This window comes from Leptonotus elevatus, chromosome 21 (genome assembly GCF_054856555.1).
Source record: "Leptonotus elevatus isolate MCC_2025b chromosome 21, RoL_Lele_1.0, whole genome shotgun sequence".
NCBI classification, from domain to species: domain Eukaryota; kingdom Metazoa; phylum Chordata; class Actinopteri; order Syngnathiformes; family Syngnathidae; genus Leptonotus; species Leptonotus elevatus.
Window position 1 is genome coordinate 6,669,508 of NC_141259.1, and position 21,228 is coordinate 6,690,735.

A 21,228-nucleotide genomic window follows, 5' to 3' on the forward strand; every position below is an offset into this window, starting at 1 on the left:
ATTTGGGCACCATTCAATCACAGGGGGCAAATATTGCAAAGAAAGACTAAAGAACAACTATTATTTGAAGAAAAAAAAATATTATTTGAATTTTATTTTATTTATTTTGATCATTTGTTCAATATCCTTTGATATCTACTTTTTTAAATACTCTTTGTCCTCAAAATAGCAAGACAATTTTAATCATTTTTATACTGGTGCGAGGCCAAAAGAGGATTTTCAATATTACATTTTTCATGTACCAAAATAACTCAAATTTTATCAAGTGACCACCACAAACACACGAGCCCACAATTATTACATTTCCCCCCCAAAACAGAAGTATCTTTACTCACATATTTTTGTTGTCATATATGTCTTTCTATAAGAGAGAATGTACAATATCATAAAGTTTTTGAGGAAAATATTTAATTGTCTTTGCGAAACATTACATAAAATGTATTTTCTGTTAGTAAGTGCTTACCAGTCACATGTATGACAAAGCGCAAAAAAAATACTGAAAATAAATCATAACAGGCCGATCACATAGTGTTGAGAAGCACTGAATAGCAGCTAGATAATTAAAACAATTTCTGCACGTTTAAAAAATGAATAAATAAAAAAGCTTAAATTAATACTATATCAATAAAGTGCTAAGAATTTCCTAAACTCCACAAGTGCTTACTCCAGGAAGGCAAAAAAAAATAAAAAAATAAAAGTCAGGCTTGGCATCGGAAGTTGATCGATACACAGGACCAATGCGTCCTTTAAAAAGCTTCAACTCACTGACATGTCATTACTCAGTCAATGTCATTGTCCTGAATCTAGAGCTATTTTTAGCTCGCAAGGCCTATAAGGTGAGCAAAAGAGCATCTAATTGTAGGCACGTTATTGCTGCTAATTACAACTACCAAAAAAAGTCAAGCTGAACATGTTGAAGCAATGCATTTTAAGGTTTGTCTCATTGGAAAGCTGCATTTTTACAAGCCGGCTGTGCACACGGTACAGTGCTGCTGTTGGAATGACTCAAATTGGAACTTTTTAATGAACAGACTTATGAAAGTTCACTTCCTACATCTCCTAACCGGGGTTCCGTGATGGCCTTGCTGGGCCCCCGCGGCTTTTGGATGCAACACAATCGCATCATCCTCTCTTGACTGCTGCTTGGCAAAATGCACAAACACCTAGAAAGAAACCAAATTGTGTTAGATTGGGGTTGGGGGGGGGGGGGAACACAAACACATATATAATCAATATTTTCCCAACCGTTTTATTTTTTACCTGATCGAGAGTTGTCTGTGACACCGAGTAGTCCTCAATGTTGAGCTTGTCTTTGTTAGCGAGGACCATCTGAAAGATCCTTGCCAAGGAGGGGGAGGGGATCTTGTACTGCAGGGTGTTGTAGTGCTTTTCCCTCTGGATGCAACCAGGGAAGGTGCTCTCCATGAAGGCTTCGGCCGGGTTCAGATCCGGCGCACCGCCTGCCTTGGAGGCTCTTATCTTCATGGTCACCACATATCCGTCGCCGAATCTGTGTTGGACCAAAAAGGCAGATCAAGTCATTCAAAGATTTCTTTATGATTATAATCCCTTCATACTAAATATGTCGAGTCAAAAAAATAAAGTGGTTGGATGAAGATGTGCAATATGAATTTACATTTTAACGGAGCGTACGGTGTTCCACAGGGTTCGATTCGTTTTAATTGTATTTGCTGCCCCTGGGTTCCATCTTAAGAAAAAAAGCGGTGATTGTAAGCCTGAACCATGAAATATTTTTTTGTAAATAGGAGTATTTATTGGTCCTTTTGAACAAAACAAAAAAAAAAGTTTTTGGAAAACTGTCAAAAATATAATACTAAACAGACATATCAAACATATTAGTATTTCCAAAAATCTGAATTTTCCACTATTGACCAACTCTAGTCCAGCACAACTAGTTATCTAGCAAAACTAAAGGAAAACTACTTCCAACAAGGATAAGAACCACTGGATTAAAGTTGACTAAATTCATAATTGTGGGAATGCTGAAGCACATATGTTATTGTGATTTTTATTCTCCACACTTTTTTGCTGTGTAACAACTCCCACATAATGCTTCCGATTTTACACCGTTCAAATTTCAACTTGCTTCCAAAATTCCCGCCTCGAGGGGTATATATATCGTCTTACAGTATTCGCACAATTTCATGTTAAATTTAAACTTTTCCCCAAAGTAAACGTTCAACATCAGATGACACTTTTCAAAAAGTAAATACGCTATTAGCCATGATTACAAAAAAGTCAAGTGAGTTCAAAGGTTGGAGCAATTCCCTTCCACCACGGAGTACCTGGGTTCAAACCCCGCTTGGACCATATTTGAGTACTTAAGCAATTTATCTTTCAATTTACTTCAAATCTTAGCATTCAGCTTTTCAGCATTCCCACAAAATTTCAGTAGAAATTGCACTTCGTTCCCACCCAAGAATGACCCTACTTGTATTTGAGCTGCTGAATGGTCCCCAGACATTTGAAAGATCCATTAACCATGATGGCCAAACGTGTGCACAACGCCTCACATTCCTCCATGCTGCCAAAAGACAACTATTATTAGGAAATCTGTGCAGACCAAATTTTATGAATACACGTGTTCCCAGTTACCTGTGCGAGGTGAGAACAACAGCTCGTCTGTTCCGGATCACACTTACGATGGAGCTCCAGAGGAAGCGTCTGGAGAGTGGGTCCATGCCGGTTGTGGGTTCGTCCTTGTGGCGCACAAAAAGGAACACGCGCCATCATCTAGCAATGTAAACAAAAGGCATTTTTGGGGGGAGGGCTCACCAGCAACACCAGAGCAGGGCAGCCAATCATGGCAATGGCTGTGGACAGTTTCCTGCGGTTGCCTCCGCTGTAGGTTCCAGCGCTTTGGCCCGCATACTCGGACAGACCCAGCTTCTGAATGGCCCACTCGGCAATCTGCGCAATCAGACTTCAATCATTCAAGATGAATGGGCAATGTGAGTCGTGATTGTTTTACATTGCAGGGGACATATTATGTCAAAGTGATTTTTTTTCCCCTTTAAATTGCTTGTAAACAAATGCACACCCATTAAGTATGACATATTAAATTAAAAATGTTATATAAATAAATAAATATAAATTATTATTAAATTATAAATAATTAAGATGAATGGGCAATGTGAGTGATGACTGTTTTACATTACAGGGGACATATGTAAAAATTATATTTTTTTCACTTGCTTATAAATAAATGCACACCTATTAAGCGTGACAAATTAAATAAAAAAATTAATATAAATAAATAATTATAAATAATTAAGCTGAATGGGCACTGTGAGTCATGACTGTTTTACATTACAGGGGACATATGCAAAAAAAAAATTTTTTGTAAAAATTATTATTATTATTATTTAATGCTTGTAAACAAATGCACACCTATTAAGTGTGACAAATTTAATTGAAAATTAAATCTAAATACATAATATTATTCACTTACTAAATTATAAATAATTCAGATTAATAGGCAATGTGAGCCATGACTGTTTTACATTACAGGGGACATATGTAATGCTTATAAACAAATGCACACCTTTTAAGTGTGACAAATTAAATTGAAAATTTTATATAAATATGAATAAATAAATAATAAATACAAATAACGATTAATTATTATTAAATTATAAATAATTAAATTTAATATCTCTTATAAATGACAAACCACTATTTAATAGTTTTGTATTGGGTTTGAAGTCCAGTGATGCCTCTCACCCTGCTGATCTCAGCTTCGGGTACCCCGCGGAGGCGAGCATAAAGATGAAGGTGTTCTCTTCCGGTCAGAAGTTCATCGATGGCATCAAACTGTGGGCAGTACCCCATGTTCTGGTGGACGTCTAGGATGTTGGTCAAAATGCTGACGGGTGAGGGATTTAAAAAACAAACAAAAAAAAACACAGTTTGCACATTCACTGACTTGGTTTCTGGTTAACAAATGGTAAATGTCCATATATTGTCATCTACGTGTATTTACCTTGGTGTCTTATAGGGGACAAATTATGTAAAATTGACTTAATTGCTTATACAGCTACTTTTGCCCCTCAGTTCATGATAGGTGCATATCACCAAATTGCCACTAGATAGCGCCAAAGTAATGTTTTTTTTTATTTACCATGGCTTTTGTATGGACAAAGCAACAAATTGGAACGTTTTTAAGGAGCTAACGAAATCTTCTTTCAACAAACCTGTGACCAGCAATTGAGGCATCACCTGTGGTGACATCAATATCTCCAGTTAACATCTTAAATGTGGTGGTCTTCCCGGCGCCATTTACCCCCAGGAGACCGAAACACTAACAATCAAAAGGGATAAATAAAACACATGACATGAAGTGTGTTCATTGTTTCCTTTGTTCAACTTATACAAACCTCTCCTGGTGATACACCAATACAGATCTGATCCACTGCGGGAGTAATGGTTCCTGTGTAAATCTAGTGAAGAATAATGTAAAAGATAGGGGGGCGGGAAAAAAGTGAATTACAGTTTAAGATTGTTTTAGTAATTCATCAAATCACAAAAATAAAAAAAATTTACCTTGGAAAGGTCGCATACGTGTAAAATGTCATTTGTTTTCCTGCTTTTGTAGATTCTCTCTCTTTCCTCAGCCACATCCAAGTCTTCATCCAGAATAGAAGGTTTTGGGCCATCTGGTGTCCTGCCAATGGATCGTTTTGACAAAGCTCAATTAACTTATGCACTCCCAGCCATTTTCACTGAAGCAACCCCCTTCGCTCCTGGCTGTTTTACTGGATTTTGACAGATTTTGCAAGGCCCACAAATTTTGTGTTTTATTGCTGTAAATACATGGACCTATCAAAAGAAAGATTAGTGTCTCTTTTTTTCCATAAAAATTTGTATCTGTTTCCGTTTTGGAGTAATTAGCATTAGAATATAGCTAAGTTTCAACATTATTCACAAACCTGGGAAAAAGAGCTTGTTGCAACATGGCCCTGGCTGATCTCTTATACTCTGATGCCACCTGCTGGTGTTTTTTTGTAATACCTACCATTGCTTTAAGCAACCTCTTCAGGTCAGAGGCTGCATCAAAGCCTTCTGTATGCTCTAGCATAAAAATGGATAAATAAGTTGTTGGGAGTGAAGACAAAGTATTAAAAACATATTTATACGTTTTTTGGGTTTGGATGAGTTGAAGTATTGTAGAACAACTGTTATTGATTGAAATGGACTGTTTTTAGGCCATACTATGGCAGCCGATTCTTCTTAGAAAAACACAAACCATGTTTGATATTGGTTCGAGCTCTTGTAATCTTACCAGTGATCCAGGAAGAAGCGATACTGACAGAGAATATTCAAGGTGAAATAGACGAATCCCTCAACTGCCATGAAGAATAGGTTCTTCCCAATGAAGTCCCAGTCATAAGGGTCTGGGCTGTGATCCTCACCTAATAACATACTGCAAGTCAGCCCTACTTGAAACCGGTTGTATGTTATTTTATAATTATCTTGTTTGACAGTAATTGATGCCATGTGTTTAGTTTTATTTACAATACATTACCAAAGCGAGTAAAGACGTCAGTCACAGCCTGGTTGAAGGCCATGTCTATGAGGCCTCTGCCCAGGCAGTAATGAGGAAAGATGAGCAGCACGCTCTTCAACAGCTGGTTAAACTTGTACAAAGCCTAGACAACAGCCCGTTAAAAGTAAGAACATTTAGAAGGCGGATTTCAGAGAGCTAGGCTTTTCTCCTTTCTTACCGTGGTGCCTTCGAAAAGGTCCAGGATGAAGGTGATGGCGCTGCTGTTGATTCCTATGAAGAGGTTGATACACGACAAAGAGACATAGGCTGTGCTCGGGACGCTGAACATGTAGGACATGGGGTACATCAGGGGGGTGACGGACCAGCTGAGAAAAACAGAGGTGGAAATTGCTTCGGTAAATTCAAATTCAATAATGACACTAAATCTGTTATTATTTTTGTTCACCTACCCATAAAGCATAAGTAGCGCAATGAGTGGCTGCAGATTGGTTGTTGAGGTGTAACACTTCTTATCAAAAAAGATAAAAATCTGCACCACCATCAGTGCACTGATAGAGTAATTCACCTGTAAACACATCAAAAACGACATTTATTTTATTTATCGTCCACAAAAGATAACCGTCTTATCAGCGGGGTCTAACAGGTACCATGTCCCAGAGAAAGTTGGCCATCCAGTAGATTAGCGGGCTGACACCACTGACGAACTGGAGATGTTTGGCCTGGGTGACCCTTTCCTGGATGAGATAGAGGACGAAGCTAGCTGGGACAAAAGACATGGCGAAGATGACGCAGATGGCGACCACCGCATCCACTGACGTGTTCAAGCTAGTGAGGAGAAAGAAAGAAAGAAAAAGCAGAAAATCCAGCAACCTCCTTGGATATGGATAACATCAGTGTTGGAAAGTGGCCACTCACACAGTGATTTCTGACAGTTGCCCTTTGGTGAGGTTCAGAGGGTGGTTGATGGCCGTGATTCCGTATTGGTCCAGGTGAGTTTCTTTTGGCAGGTTTGCGCGCAAGATGGCGTTGTTAGCCACGTTCATGAACGACACCATGGCGTGCCAGCCCTTGTTGTTGTACCATACCTGCACAAGGATTGACTAAGTTACACTATACATGCACCAAAACCACGAGAAAATCTGTGATTACTCGCCTTAACATTGTTCTGCGTCTCCATGTACCTGAGGAATGTACCGATTTCCCTCAGTGTTTGTTTACAGTGGTCGCCCTGCAAAATAATAATAAGTCTGTCAGTGACGACAACAGTTTGTTCAAGAGAAGAAGACTAAGGTCTGTGGTCTGACGAGACCAAGAAAAGAACACATCAAATATTGCATTTTGGGCATTTTCACTTAGGGGTGTACTCACTTTTGTTGCCAGCAGCATTTTTGAGTTATTTTGAGGGAACTATACATTTACACTGTTATATAAACTGTGTTGTCCCATGAAAATGTCTAATTAAATATGTGAAAAAATGTGATGGGTGTGCTCACTTTTGTGAGATACTTAAAAGACATTATTACCCCAGTAACGTTGAACATTTGTCCAAGTTGAGCTGCTAAATCCTGGATGAACTTTGGCTGCGGCTCTAAAACCGGAAGCTGACCTCCGACTGATATTCCTCCATACCTGGAAACCACAGACAGAATCCTCAACTTCAGTGGAACCTCAGTCTGTACTGAGAGGGCGAATTCCATCGATCCCATCAATAGGATACAGTACAGGTAACCTAGCTTTATTTAACCATATAAAGTCAAACGTATCATTAAATACAAGACATTTTGAGCCCTCTATTTCATGAGTATAATGTTTTTTTCTCAATTAAAACCGACGTATTTGATCTGACACATGCATTGCACGGATAATCCATTAGAGGGCAGTATCACCCATCTGATGGGTTTTCCAGCGACCTTGCAAGATCACCCCAATTGAGGAAGGTGAGACACCTATATTTATTAATAGTGGGGAATGTTCTTTCTGATTTTTGGAATTATTATTATATTTTTGACAGTTATAGATGTACAAATTTAAAGCATTGTGACCGGATGTATCAAATATGGCACACATCAAAAGTCATATGCAGAAGTTGATTTTCAAAAAATAAAAATGGTGTTTGTTCAAAAGGACCAAAAAATACTCTATTTACAAAAAAACAGAATTTTCTCTCATAGATTTCACGGTTGAGGCTTTTATGCAAATTAAGTACATTACCTTTGTTCATTCACCCAATATTTGCTCTTTAAGCTGGAAAAAAAGCAGATTTTTATATTTTATTTCACCATTTTGCAAAGCTATGATACATTTTTGAATTGAATTTAAAAAAGTAAACACCTAGTTCTGATGAGACTGGGGTACGTTTTCACCAGGTAGTCTGAGATGTTCCTACCAGTTAGATCCATGAGAACATCTCCTGTCGACTGAATTCTCTGATGCACAAAGCCAGAATGACATTTCAAGTGAAACCTTCGAGGACCGAGTATTCTGATCTTTCTGTGAAGAGTACCTGCGACGGTGGAAGACCTCCGGCTCCTTCGGGGCACGTGGGCAGCATGGTGAGTTTCTTGTCGGTGCTGCACTGACAGTCTGGAGACGGTCTGACCGAGTTCCATTCTGACTCAGCCAGCATCTCGATCACTGAGGGGTTAACCAGGAGCATCTCCCACTCTGTTGTGATGTTGTTACATGGGAACTCTCTACCAAAAACAGTGACGAGTGCGACGTTTATAAGATCAAGTGGGATTTATAGACAGAATTAATTAAGTTGTTGTTGTTGTGTCACCACTGAGGCAGGCTAAGGGGGAGGGTATTCAGTCACAATTGTCCTCCAAAGGTCTTTAAATATCATGCGTCTACTGTAAAAGTGTGACATTTTCTCACTCTAGTGGTTCATCCGCCATGCAGCGTGTCCCAAAGCCCGGCCTGTTCAGCAAGACTTCACCAAAATGTCTCATCTGGGCATCCGAAGGACGTTCATTACTGCAGTGGAGCAAGTGACAACATTACAAAAAGAAAGTAGAGCTGCAAGCAGCGATAAAGGGTCCTTGCAACACTGGCCACGTTGGGGTACTGGCGTATAGGACAAGAACGCTCTAAAATGTAAATGGTTTTGCCAGGCCTGATGTGTGTACAAAGTAACACGAAAAACAGCTTAGCATATGGCTACAAAATACTTATATACAGTATGTCTATTTTCAAAAATCTCGGGGAAACGTATGTTTCTTTAAAAAATTTGAAAGGGGTTGCTACTGAGCCATTTACGCTATTTAAACTCACAAGCTGTCTCTAAATTATATTGATATATATAAATTTTTATGCCAGGAAATTCAACATATTTTTATCTTAAACATCTTTAGACGAAACATGCAACTTTGAAGACAAATGGATGAGTTCTCTAGGACGAGTTAGCTGAAATAACTCCTTTTTTTTAAAGCCAAAAAATATATAAATAAGTATTTGGGACAAATTGCAAAGTAAACAAAAATGGCGGACTTCCTGTTATTGTTTAGCTTTCTTAAAATAATCACCTACAGTAATTTCTGGACTTTAAGCCGCTACGGGCTTATCCATCGCGGCACACTATAAATGAAGCGGAAGAGCGTCAGGCAGAGCAAAACAAACCGAGTGAACCCAAATACAGTAGTAGAGACAGAACGTGAGATAGACGATTTGCGCCCTCATTATGAAAAAGAAAGTAGCGGGAACCCAGTGCGGTAACATTAAAACACCTGCGACTTACAGTCGGGTTCGGCTTATATGTGTAACAAACTCGAGTATTCCCCAAATTTAGCTAGCGCGGTTTATAGCCAGGTGCGCCTTATAATCCAGAAATTACTAAGTAATTTTTTCAGATTTTTCAGGAAACGCAAAAACTTGAACCATTTGCATAATGAGGAGACGATTTAGGCAAAAAATTATAAATTTTGCCCCCCAAAAAATAACAGAGGCAATTATTTTAAGAGGGTGATGATATGGACCCAAAATACTTTTGTATACGTCGCGGGCTGTCATACATGCCAATTTTGGTGGATTTAGGTTTAAAGTACAAAAGAGAAAGCTTCGTGCTTGGGTCAAGTCAAATTGAGCCAATTTTGTTTTCCATCAAAACAACAAAGCAACCCAAAGTTGGGTCAAATTGACACAAGTAATCAGTCAATCCAATTTTTGACCAAAATTTTGGTTATTTTTAAACCAGTGTAAAATAATGCTAATATCTCATGTCATTAAAATTATATTGTTCATTGACAACAACAACGATACATTTATGTGACTCGCCGCAATTATAGCATTGGTCTCACCTGAAGAAAGTATACTGTCGGCCATACATCCAAGGACTTAGAGTCATGCTTGGATACTCCCCAAACGGTGGAACGATCAACGTGAACGTCAGTGCCAGGAAAACAAAACTGGCTGGTAAAACAATCTAACAGACAGAGGATAAAAACACACTCAAAAATGTTGCTCCAACAAATGGTAGAGCACATTTTTAATCACTCTTCATTAAAAGGAGGGCTGAACTCTGTATCAAATAAAAATAAATAAATAAATAAATACAACGCTGTACGTGGGCGGTTCATCCAGCAAGGTTACCTGAGCAAAGAAGTCTTTGCAGGAGCGAGTGGTGTGATGCAACCTCTTGATCAGCAATGCGAAGAACTGTTTGATGGCCAAACACAGACCTTTGACCTGATACGACCCTCGGCCCGCGTTACCTTCAGGACCTTCACACGGACTGGTGTCCAGAGGCTCGTCGGAGTCTGAAACAACATGCCACTAAGATTAAGTAACGCATATGCACATGTTGCATTTGTGATGGACTACGGGAGGCTAGTCGGCAAGCAGCAGAGTTTTGGTGTCTTTTAGCCAATCGATGATCTCGACCAGCTTTGTACTGGTGGAAGCACAAAAGCCTATCCTGCATGTGCGCAGCTTGCTTTTATCCCCTAAAGTGGCCGCACCGGTTCAGCGCTGTAAGCCAAATGCTACTGTCACCTTTAGGTTGCTCCATAGCAATCGCCACTCTGTTGAACCCACAAAGGCTAGCTCGAGAAATCTGCTGCAGTGATTTATTGTCTGAGAGAGGCAGACAATGAGTTATAAGGATGACGATACAAAAAAAATGACAAATTATTTTTACCTTGAATGCATTTCTTGTTATTTGCATATCCATCAGCAGTGACTTTTAGGAAAATCTACAAGAAAACAAACATTATCAAATATATTCGGCAGTAATTTGATACTATCATGGATGCCTACCTCTTCCAACGACGTGTCAGACACACCAAAACTACTGAGTCCGATGTCCTGCAGGGTTTCCTCCAACTCCCTGAAGAGGCTGGCGTAAGCCCGCGGTTGGAAGTCGTGACTGGGAAGCAGGTAGGTCATCTCTTGACCAATGGCCTCGATCAGACGAGCTTGCGGCACGTGATGATGAATCAGGGCCGTGATGCGTTCGATGTTACCTGGAAATGCAAAAGACAGGCTAAATTTTCACTCATCAACAATTACCAATGCCATTCCATAATCATATAGAATAATTACAAGGTAGCTCTAGATATGTCATATAGGGTATCTTTTGGACGGAGATCCGATTGTATTGTTCAATCATGTAGAAGGTGAACAAAATAAACAGGCTGAACGAGTTGGCGGCATACTGCTGATTGAGTTTTATGCAGATTTTACCATCCAATTGTCTGTCTGGAGCCCGGCCCTCCTCTTGGTTTACTTTAAACTTCAAACACTTGGAGCACTTACAGGAGCAGTTTTCTGAACAGACGTCACCATCCTAAAGGGTAAGCAGAGTTTTAATTGTTTGGAAAATAATTCTGCATCATTTAATATTCGCAAACATACAGCTCCAGGTTCGACCATCTTTGGAGTGCCGTATTTCATTTGTCGCACAAGAGTGAGGTAGAAACCGGCGCCAAAGCAATTCTTGAGAAAGATCGGAGAGCCGCAGCAGTAGAGACGCCCCTGAGAGATGATGGCAACCCTGTCACTCAGCAGGTCGGCCTCGTCCATGTGGTGGGTGGACATGATCACTGTACAGCCTGAAAAAAGGGACAGAGTGGGATAAGCACAATTCAAATGGTTGGGATGTGTTCATTAGTCTCTGCGTGATACTATCAGCGGGAAGCGATACAGTTTTTGTGTGTCAATTGCTGGATGTAAAATTTTAGAACGCTCTAAAAACAGTTGGGTCAAAAATGGACTGATCCACTTTATGGGTATATTTGACCCAATTTTCTGGGTTGTTTTATGCAAAATTACCCAATTTTTTTTTACACAAAGTTGGGTCAAATAATCCCAAGTAGAGGATCTCCCAACTTTATGGGTTGTTAGATACAAAATTATCCTTTTTGTTTTTGGTACAAATCAACCCAAAAAGTTGGGTCAAATTGACCCAAATAGAAGATCTGACCCAACATTCTCGGTTGTTTTATACAAAATAAAAGTTTTTTTCTTTTTTATAAATCAACCCAGAAAGTTGTGTCAAATTGACCCTAGTAGAGGAGCTGACCCAATTTAATGGGTTGTTTTATACAAAAACACCCAATTTTTGACCCAAAGTTGGGTCAGACTATATACAGTATATATATACATCAAATTTCTGACTCAAGTTGTGACTCAAAGTTGGGTCAAATTAACCCAAGTATAGGATCTGTCCATTTTTTACCCTAACTGGGTTATTTTTGACCCAACTGTTTTAAGAGTGAGCTTTTTACCAATTTTGTCCAGCAGGGCCCACTGTTACCTGCACGGTATTTGAGCAACAGATCCCATATGGAGCGTCTGGAGTAAGGATCCACCCCGGAAGTGGGTTCATCCAGGATCACCACTTTTGCGCCACCAACAAATGCCAAGGCCACTGATAGTTTCCTCTGCATGCCCCCTGAATGAGAAATTGGTGGCTTCAAGCAAAAGGTGCTCTGTCTTGAGTTGTTAAACACATCTAGATGTAAATGCTATGAAATAAAAGCTGAACTTTTATCTCACATTTATCTTTTGATCTGCGACCCAAATGTCTTCAGTTAACAACAAAAATAAAGGAATTGACCTTGCCGTTCCAATACTTTTGGAGGGGACTGTACATTGCATATTGGCATGCAAACCGACCTGACAGATTTTGTGTCAGTTCATCCCTCTTGTGTGGCAGACCGAGATCTTGGAGCATATTCTCCACCTCCTCCTCGGCCTCCGCTATTGGACGGCCTTTCAGCAGTGAGTGGAACAGGATATGCTCAGCAACAGTCATACTGTAGAGTCACAGCAGGTAGAAATAGAGAGACATTTTGTTAAATCATGCAGTGCTACATTTTGGACAGATAACATCCAAAATATTGTTAAAAACTGGAGAAATAAATGACATTTGTATTCCATTTGGGTACATATCACACTAAGGGGCCAGGGCTAGGCCTGGCCAGCCATATATTTGTTTTATTTTATTTTATCTTATTTAGGCTAAGGAAAATCAAGTATGTCTAATTCATGTTTGCTGCTAAATTGATTTATTCTTGTCATTTTGGCAGAAATTCTTCACTTTATGCAGATATTAAAAACATTTTCTTTTCACCAAATCTCATCGTAATATTAATTGAAAAGCAGTATTTATAAAAAATATATATATTTTTTTTTAAAGTCCTAAAGACCCTGTGAGGGAAACCATATAATAATAATGTGGCCCGTGATGAAAATGAAATAACATACTACTGAAAAAGAGTGTTGTGCTGTGGGCACATTCCCAGAGACAAACGGATGGTGTCCATGTCCGTGCGGATGTCTTTCCCATAAATGGAAGCCGTGCCCGAGGTGGGAGGGAACATACCAGTCAAGATGGACCTAGAAGATAGAGGAAAAGGGTTTGGGAGATGAAACGTTATCTCCCTCCCATGTGTTCACATACATAGTGGTGGTCTTGCCAGCCCCATTGTGCCCAAGAAAGGCAGTGATCTGGTTCTCGTAGAAGCTGAGGGTGAGGCCGTTCACAGCGGGTCTGGAGCGACTGCCGAACACTTTGACCAGGTTCTGGATACAAACGCCCCTCACCAGGTCAGCTGGTTCTGCCTCAAAAAATGTCTGCCCTAAACAGTGTTGACAGTCATAACAATGTTATGACAGTACAACACAAAGAGGAAGGAAACGGTACAATACCAACACTAGAAATGTCAGGTTTGTACAGATTTTGCAATGTATCACAATGTTACAATATAGAGAAAGAAAAAAAAAACATTCACACAATATAACCTAGTTGAATGTCATATATGTCAAAGAACCAAACTGATACAGTACCATTCGTCTCCTGGTTGTCATCTCGCTGGTCCCTATGATCACATGTTCCGGTTGCCTGTGCATTTTTTGGTTTCTCCAGGTTTTCCTCTTCCTCTTTATTCTGTGGCTCCACTTTATCCTTGAATACCAGGTTATCTAAGCCTTTTTTAGACAGCTCATGTTTATTGTCTAAAAAAGAAAAGAAAAGAGAAGTAGACAATCAATTTAAGGCCTTGTTCAGTTCTTCACATGCACAACCGGAAATAGCAAATAAGTGCGTAAAAAAAAAAGAAAGAAAGAAAGAAAAGCTGTCAGTCGATTTTTTAATCGTAATTAATCACATGATTTCCATAGTTAATTGTACACGCGATTAATCGCACATTAACCACACTTTATATCTGTGCTAAATGTACAAAAAAGATCTTCTTCAAGCTTTTCCTACTCTTAATTAACAAAGTGGCCACATATGGTTACTAAATACAAATGTGGATGTGTCTTTTAGTTCAATAAGTAATTTTATAGTAAGTAATTCATAAAGTTACAGTTAACAGTTAGGGTTAAAAGGAGTGTGAAATGTTGAGCCACAGATTTGTGTTGAGGTAATTTTCTGCCACTAAGTGGCATTAGTGCTTCATGTTGGACTTTGATACCAGGAACACTACATTTTTCTTTTCAAATTCACTTGAATTGGTATTTGGAACATGAGGCAACTCATGGACTCCAGGCCATTTTGTTCATTGTATATTACAACTAGTCACCAGTGCCCACAAATACATATATTATTATTACCGGCGGAAACCCTGTAAGAATTATAGGTATAAGGTAATACATAAATGGAAATGCATGAATGGTAAAAGGCCTACCTGAAGCTGGTGTGACAATGTTGAGCCAATAACAGGGCATGAAAGGGAAGTAAAATGGTCGGCCAATTCCATACTGGCCTGTGGAGCAACAATACAAACATGTTCACACTTCTTTATGTATAAACCCACATTTCTGTCTGTCAAACTGACCAGGGAAGATGTTGTCCAGGTACCACGCAAGTGCAGCATAAAGCAACGTGTCCAGGCCCATCATGCAGATTGAGGTGAGGAACGAGAACTCGTCCCCCTCAAGAGGGCTAGTCTGGATGTTGTCCCACTGCAGACCCTGACCTTGCTCCTCATAACGGGATAGGTACTCTGTCCCAAAACCAAAGGCAACTTGGGACATAAGACTCTGAAAGACAAAATATTAAAAAATTAGACGCATACAAATACACGGTGAATTCAGAGGTGTTCGGATGTTCTGCTTACCACCAGGATCTTAATGTCTTTGGTGATGCGATCTTGCCAAGCGAAGCAGAAGAGGTGCGGCAGATAGAGGGCGAAATAAATGATTCCGCAGCAGGCCGCTGCCAAGTTGGCCTGGTTGAAGAAGACGCTGAGGAGAAAGCATTGCATGATGGTGGCCGTGGTGAAGGTGAGAAGAAAGAAAAAGAGGATGAGGGGGTTGCTGTAGTTCAGTACCCTTCCTCCCTGCAAGAGTCATAAACAAGCAAGAGATGTTATTCAAATTTGAACTTCACAATGCACTTAACATGATTTCTGAACCGCAGAGATGGCAAATCCAGGTCCAGAAAGTAAAAACCCTGCTATAGTTTGCCCCAGGTGCTAGCTAGCTAGCTCCCTAGCTAGCTCCCCAGGTGCTCGGTTACCTGCTAGGGAGCTAGCTAGCTAGCACAGGGGGCTAAAGCCAAACTGTGGCAGGGTTTTTACTTTCTGGACCTTGATTTGTCACCTCTGCTGAAACGGATATCAAATCTCTAACAGGTTTTTCTTCTCCAGATTACTGCCACTAGGGGGCGCTACAGTACACGATGTGTAGACAGGGCTAAAGAGAATGAGGTCTAATTTTAACTGGGCATAAACGTTAATCATTGGCAAGCCCATTCCTTCATACTCTAAGTGTTGACATAATTCCCATGATGTCATAGACTTCACTGTACTTTTGTTAATAATTTGTACAGTATGTGCACAATCACAGTGCCAGTTGTTGATTTATTTAGAAGGCGAGAAGGAGTGAAGGTCATAGTTTAACGAGCTATCATTTGTCACCCGCCATTAAATCCAGGAGAATTAAGCCCTAAACACAAAGTTGAACGATTTGGCTTCCTCACCATGATGATGACTGTAAGGAGAGCAGTGCTGGTACCCATCATGATGAAGCTGTCAATAAACCAAGTGGACCAGATGACACTGTTCGAGACCCCCATCACCTTGAGGGTCTCCTTGAGACGGAGTTCCTTTTCCAGAACGATACTTTTGACTATCATGGACACGGAGTAGACCCAGGCCAGAACCATGAAGATTGGAAAGCAGCGGTTGAGCGTGAGCATGAAGCTGGACAAAATGAGAACGTAGATGAAAAATGTGGTGTTTAGTTGTGTTGTGTGTGTGTGTGTGTGTGTGTGTGTGTGTGTGTACTAACAGATCATCCACGTAACAAGGGTAGGGCATCTGTTGCAGATAAACACCCAACGGCCACTCTTTCCCCGTCTGAGTCCGAATGATGCCATGTTCTATTATGTCCTGAAGATAAGCAAAACCCCCCCAGACATAGCGCAGGTCATCCATAGGATCAGCTCTGGGGCCCGGATCCCAATACCTGACAGGGATGCATGTTATTATTCTCCAAAACGATATATAAAAGCATTGGGTTCATCACACTTTCTGACCTTCACTCTAACCTGTCTTTGACTTTATTGGTGCGCTCCACAGCATCAATATCCATGCGGATCTTGAACTTTACATGAGGCGGGACTTTGGCGGTCCAAGGCTGCATGTTGACAAAGATGAGACCTGCCCAAAACTTGCCATCCCCCAGTAGGTCCAAAGCTCGATAAATGACGGTGTCTTCGTTAGGCAGAGCCACAAATTTATCCAGGTTCACGCACTGGAGGAGAGGAGATAGAGGCAGAAAATTGGGTAAGACAAAGGGAATAGTATCTTACATCTTAATATTTTATCCATGCACTTTTATATATCATCATGGCAGACCATGGATGACTTGACTTACAGTCAAAAGAGCCATTTTAGGCCAAATAAATCACAAAAAAATCTGTCTGGTGCCACAAAACATTGGAAGATTGTGATGAAGGAAGCATTGGGTTAGTGTTGGTCTAATGTGCTGAGGACCTTATTAGAGCTGCACCACAACACAAAAATATGACTAGAACATCCAATACGTAGACATTCATTTTCTTCAACTTTTCCTTTTCCCTTTCTGGATTTTTTTTTGTGTGTGTAATTTTTCATACTTTGGTTTTCATACATTTTTAGACTTTTATTTTAACTTTAACTTTAATTTTATAGACATTTTACAGTAATTTTCTGCCTCTCGCCTTCCTTTTTTGGACATTTAATGGCAATTTTAATTTTTTAATTTTTTTAATTTTCTGACATTTTTGCTATAAATTTTCAAACATTTTGGAAAATTTTGTGGACATTTTATGGTAACTTTCGGGATTTCTTCCTTTGTTTTCGGACATTTTATGGTTACTTTTTGAACACTTTCTTTTCTGTCTTTTTTTTTAAGTCAATTTTCTGACATTTTGGCAATTCCAAAGACATTTATTTTATGGTCATTTTCTACCTTCTTTTGTTGTTGGACATTTTATGTTTATTTTTTCAAACATCTTCTTTTCTGCCTTTATTTATTTATTTATTTTAATTAATTTCTCTGACATTTTTGACAATTTATGGCAAATTTCTGCTTTTCCTCTTTCTTTTTGCACATTTCTAGATAATTCAAAAAACTTTTTCATCCACTTTTCGTCTTTCTTTTGACAATTTAAAAATGACACTTTTTGACCATTTCATTATTATTTTTTCATCTAAATCATAAAAAAAAATATATATATAAATTATTAATTTATGCAATTTTTTTTAAACATCCATAGGGAGCAACAGGAGAGGGACTAACTTTGGTTGTAGACTTCTGTGGTATTTGCTTGATCAAATTTGAGTTATTTTCCAACACACCCATGCAATTTGCTGGCAACTAATGACACACTGTCAATTAACACTATCTACAAAGTTCCCCATGCATCAAACATGTGCAACAAGTAATTCCCATTCCAAACATGGTCATCAAAGCTGCCAAAGTATCCTGCTCATCAACACTATATAGGCCCAGTGTGTAGCGTGATTCGCATGCATGCCACCAACGTGCAAGCAGCCAACCACTCAGCGTTCAAACTCACGCTCATTGTAGTTGCTCTATAAAAGATGGCGGGTGAAGTGACAGCTGTGTCTAATCAGACTCAGGCGTTCCCACTCTCCCTGTCACACTCAAGTGCTGTAAGCTTTAACTTGGACAAAAACAAAGAGCGCTAGCCATCCACCCAACCGTGCCCCCGTGTCACCCCCCAGTGGGATAGACCCCCTCATCCCGATAAGCCCCTTTGGGGGAAAAGGGCTGATTTGGACTATGTTTTAAATATATTGGCCCACTTAGCTATGGAGAGCCCTCACCAGTGAAGGTCTGTGATGCTTTGTTTTATTTGTGTGAAAGGCTTCCACTCCATCAGCAGAAAACAGAAGCCAGTCGACAGCTCATCTGTTAGCCTGGCTCTGGCTCTGGTCCCACCTGGTGGTTGCCAAGTTTTGGAGATGGAGGACAAATTGCCAAATGAAAAGACAACTTATCCAAATGCTCACACAATGTCAAAGATGGAGCACAACGGCGCTCTTTCATGCAGGCTAATGAAATCAACAAGTGACGGGCCTGTGTTCACTCGGATTATTAGATGAATGGGCCACTCCAAGATTGTGACAGTTCAGGTGAATTGTAGTGTCAAGAGTTCAAATAGGTGGGAGGGTACCAAAACAAATGATCCTGACACCGTATTTTTATTTGGAAATCTGGCTTAAGTCCTCAAATGTAGCGCATTTTTTTCTACCTAAAATCCACAGATGCAACAAAAGTTTCTAGGCTACAGTACCAAAATATTTCAGAGCGCACTCACATCTCCATATTGATTGAGCATCCGGATGACACGGTCAGTGAGGTTGAAAACATCCCGCCAGTCAAAATCAGGCATGCTGTCAAGACGCTCTTCTGGCGGACCGTTGTGCAGGAAGTTGAGGACGTGTTTGGTGGAGAATGGAGCCTGCTCAAGACTGCGGTCAATGAAATCCATCACTGCCGGATTCCGGAATGTGTCCTGGAACAGAAACGGAACACTTACAATTGAAGCATTAACAGCACAATTGTATTTAAGTTATAGCTACAGTTTAAGTTTTATTTTATTTATTTATTCATTTAAGTTAGTAGACTATTAGGCTGCCATTTTCCACGTCACTTGTTGTAATTAGGGTTGTGGGCAAGTTGGAGCTTGGACTTTGGACGAGATATTATTCTTTAAAAAGAAAATACTAATACTAATTAAAAGTGAATGTTATAAACTAATAAATTCAAACACAATCAGTTCATTGTGTTTTTTAACAAAGTGGCTGACCTCCAGTTGAGTCCAATTTTCAATCTGTTTTTGTCCATTTAAAATAATGTAAACAATCTGCTCCAAGATGAAATTGTCATTTTATTGTTACTATAATGCATTTGTAAGTAAGATTTTAACAAAGAAATAAGAAGAATAGCAAATTGCCATTAATTTGCAATGTTAAGTAAAATAAATGCTATATTGGGATATATAGGTCTTCTATAATTTGAATTTTTTTGGGGGGAAATGCAGTTATTGGTGACAACTTGAGTTGAAAACTTGTACTGGTAGAACATCCCTAGTAAATATGATATTTGCTGTAAATAATGAAACGTAAAAACAATTGTGATTTTTTTTTTTTTTTTTCCATTTTCACAATGACCGATGCTTTTCTGTGCTTCACACAAAAATATAACGAAACTCAACAAAGCCAAAATGTGAAACTTTTTGTAATGAATAATTTTTGCGCTCATTAAACTTATATTTTTTGCTAAAATGTGGCTTTATTTTCACCTAGCAATGTCTGACAGGAATGATTATTTTGGTCATGGATTGACATAAAATGTCAGGCGAGTGTCAACGCAAGCTTTCGAACCGCTTTGATGGTGTACTGTCGCCATACCCGGATCATTTTGACTTGCACTCCATCTTGGAAGAAAGCCCAGATCTGTGGAGCCACCTCCTCCCAGGCCTTCCCCATGGTCTTTAGCCTTTGCAATTCTTCAAACGTGCTGTTGGCCTACAAGAGAGACGTGAGCGTCAAGCAAATATATGCATTTCACAACAAGGTGTGCTTATATGCAAACGTATGCCTACATATTGCACATGTATGCAACACCGGCAAATTTGCACGCTATCCTCTGCTACGTAACATTCCCACACCAAACTCTCTCCCCAAACAGGCTTTGCAGAGACAGCACACAAAGAATTTCTTTGAGCCGTGAGCTTCAGATAACCAGCGAGTGCGCGACAAACACAGCCTGTGCCAAAACGTCAAATATTTACCGCTGGCTTATCGTTAAAACCCTGAATATGTGTCACTACAGTGCTTTGTGTGTGAACAGCAAACGCCGCTTGCTATTTTAGCATTCAGTCATGTGCAGCGCGGAGGGGGGGTGAACGTACTCAAGAGTACACCCAATTAAACGCCTTCCTCTTCTGTGTGTCTGATTTCGGGTGACAATAGGGACAATGGGGCCAGGGTGACAATGGAGGCCGTTGGTGCGATGCTTTCAAGCAGACTAGAGGATCTCAGGTTCCCACAAGTGAGAGCTTCCTCATTCCTGAGGTAGTTTAAAGCAGCAGAAACAAGAAGAAGACAGTGAGGAGGGTTTCTTGCTACAACCAACGAGGTCCGTAAGAGTAAATGTTTGCTTCTCCCAACTTTGGATGTGAGGGTGTGTTAAAACACATTAAGTAGTTAACATTACACAGTGCTGAGCTGTTGTTAACATTCAGCAGATACAGGAGGTACATACTGTACAGGCCAAACCTTATGATACTTGATACTTATGCAAATGAGCGCGCTCGACTTCAGCCAATGAGTGAAAGCCAATGATATAAGCCGACTCAAAGTAAATTCCTTTGTTATGCTATTTACGTAAGAGGAAACCAGTCATCAGTTGTATTTGTTAACCCTGTTGCATAACAGTATGGACGTGGATTGCTTGCCACTATTCAAATGCTCCTTTGTATTATTTTGTTCCAATGTATTCTGAGATTAGTTTGTTATTCCGGCTGAATTTACGAGTACAAAAATAGCAAAATCGCATTAAGTCTGGTACGGAACCATATATATAACATAGTTTGTGCGCAAAATACCCTTTGGTATTTGCTTTTTTTTTTAAGACAACAATTTGTTGTTATTCGCCCTGACAATGAGCTAAGAAGAAAATAACAACAATAATGTGAAAATTAAAAATAAAATTAGATTGATTGAAATAACATACAGTGG

The 21,228-nt window shown here is 39.6% G+C and overlaps 1 protein-coding gene across 4 annotated transcripts in view; it reads right to left on the reverse strand.

The window, feature by feature from the left end:
• Nucleotides 1-386: 386 nt before the first annotated feature.
• The window catches only part of LOC147155699 (retinal-specific phospholipid-transporting ATPase ABCA4-like), a 31,441-nt gene continuing 10,599 nt past the window's right edge, over nucleotides 387-21,228 (reverse strand). For 2 of the 4 annotated variants that reach the window (XM_086065573.1, XM_086065572.1), the window contains exons 11-51: nucleotides 19,897-20,013; nucleotides 18,801-18,998; nucleotides 16,521-16,726; nucleotides 16,262-16,438; nucleotides 15,951-16,173; nucleotides 15,088-15,309; nucleotides 14,806-15,010; nucleotides 14,656-14,733; nucleotides 13,814-13,981; nucleotides 13,428-13,605; nucleotides 13,232-13,363; nucleotides 12,641-12,780; nucleotides 12,279-12,416; nucleotides 11,378-11,574; nucleotides 11,207-11,309; nucleotides 10,781-10,986; nucleotides 10,662-10,716; nucleotides 10,517-10,597; nucleotides 10,115-10,281; nucleotides 9,823-9,947; nucleotides 8,405-8,503; nucleotides 8,031-8,220; nucleotides 7,859-7,953; nucleotides 7,739-7,771; nucleotides 7,051-7,156; nucleotides 6,681-6,755; nucleotides 6,443-6,612; nucleotides 6,175-6,352; nucleotides 5,977-6,092; nucleotides 5,745-5,892; nucleotides 5,546-5,669; nucleotides 5,303-5,432; nucleotides 4,564-4,684; nucleotides 4,398-4,460; nucleotides 4,215-4,321; nucleotides 3,745-3,886; nucleotides 2,797-2,931; nucleotides 2,617-2,720; nucleotides 2,453-2,545; nucleotides 1,261-1,510; nucleotides 387-1,163 (exon numbers count right to left, since the gene is read on the reverse strand). In XM_086065573.1, the coding sequence (XP_085921699.1) occupies nucleotides 1,044-1,163; nucleotides 1,261-1,510; nucleotides 2,453-2,545; nucleotides 2,617-2,720; nucleotides 2,797-2,931; nucleotides 3,745-3,886; nucleotides 4,215-4,321; nucleotides 4,398-4,460; nucleotides 4,564-4,684; nucleotides 5,303-5,432; nucleotides 5,546-5,669; nucleotides 5,745-5,892; nucleotides 5,977-6,092; nucleotides 6,175-6,352; nucleotides 6,443-6,612; nucleotides 6,681-6,755; nucleotides 7,051-7,156; nucleotides 7,739-7,771; nucleotides 7,859-7,953; nucleotides 8,031-8,220; nucleotides 8,405-8,503; nucleotides 9,823-9,947; nucleotides 10,115-10,281; nucleotides 10,517-10,597; nucleotides 10,662-10,716; nucleotides 10,781-10,986; nucleotides 11,207-11,309; nucleotides 11,378-11,574; nucleotides 12,279-12,416; nucleotides 12,641-12,780; nucleotides 13,232-13,363; nucleotides 13,428-13,605; nucleotides 13,814-13,981; nucleotides 14,656-14,733; nucleotides 14,806-15,010; nucleotides 15,088-15,309; nucleotides 15,951-16,173; nucleotides 16,262-16,438; nucleotides 16,521-16,726; nucleotides 18,801-18,998; nucleotides 19,897-20,013 (5,715 nt within the window). In that variant the 3' untranslated portion in view covers nucleotides 387-1,043. Of the gene's footprint in view, nucleotides 1,164-1,260; nucleotides 1,511-2,452; nucleotides 2,546-2,616; nucleotides 2,721-2,796; nucleotides 2,945-3,744; nucleotides 3,887-4,214; nucleotides 4,322-4,397; nucleotides 4,461-4,563; nucleotides 4,685-5,302; nucleotides 5,433-5,545; nucleotides 5,670-5,744; nucleotides 5,893-5,976; nucleotides 6,093-6,174; nucleotides 6,353-6,442; nucleotides 6,613-6,680; nucleotides 6,756-7,050; nucleotides 7,157-7,738; nucleotides 7,772-7,858; nucleotides 7,954-8,030; nucleotides 8,221-8,404; nucleotides 8,504-9,822; nucleotides 9,948-10,114; nucleotides 10,282-10,516; nucleotides 10,598-10,661; nucleotides 10,717-10,780; nucleotides 10,987-11,206; nucleotides 11,310-11,377; nucleotides 11,575-12,278; nucleotides 12,417-12,640; nucleotides 12,781-13,231; nucleotides 13,364-13,427; nucleotides 13,606-13,813; nucleotides 13,982-14,655; nucleotides 14,734-14,805; nucleotides 15,011-15,087; nucleotides 15,310-15,950; nucleotides 16,174-16,261; nucleotides 16,439-16,520; nucleotides 16,727-18,800; nucleotides 18,999-19,896; nucleotides 20,014-21,228 lie in introns of those variants that run through there. The other 2 variants (XM_086065574.1, XR_015091953.1) reach the window with 2 other exon arrangements.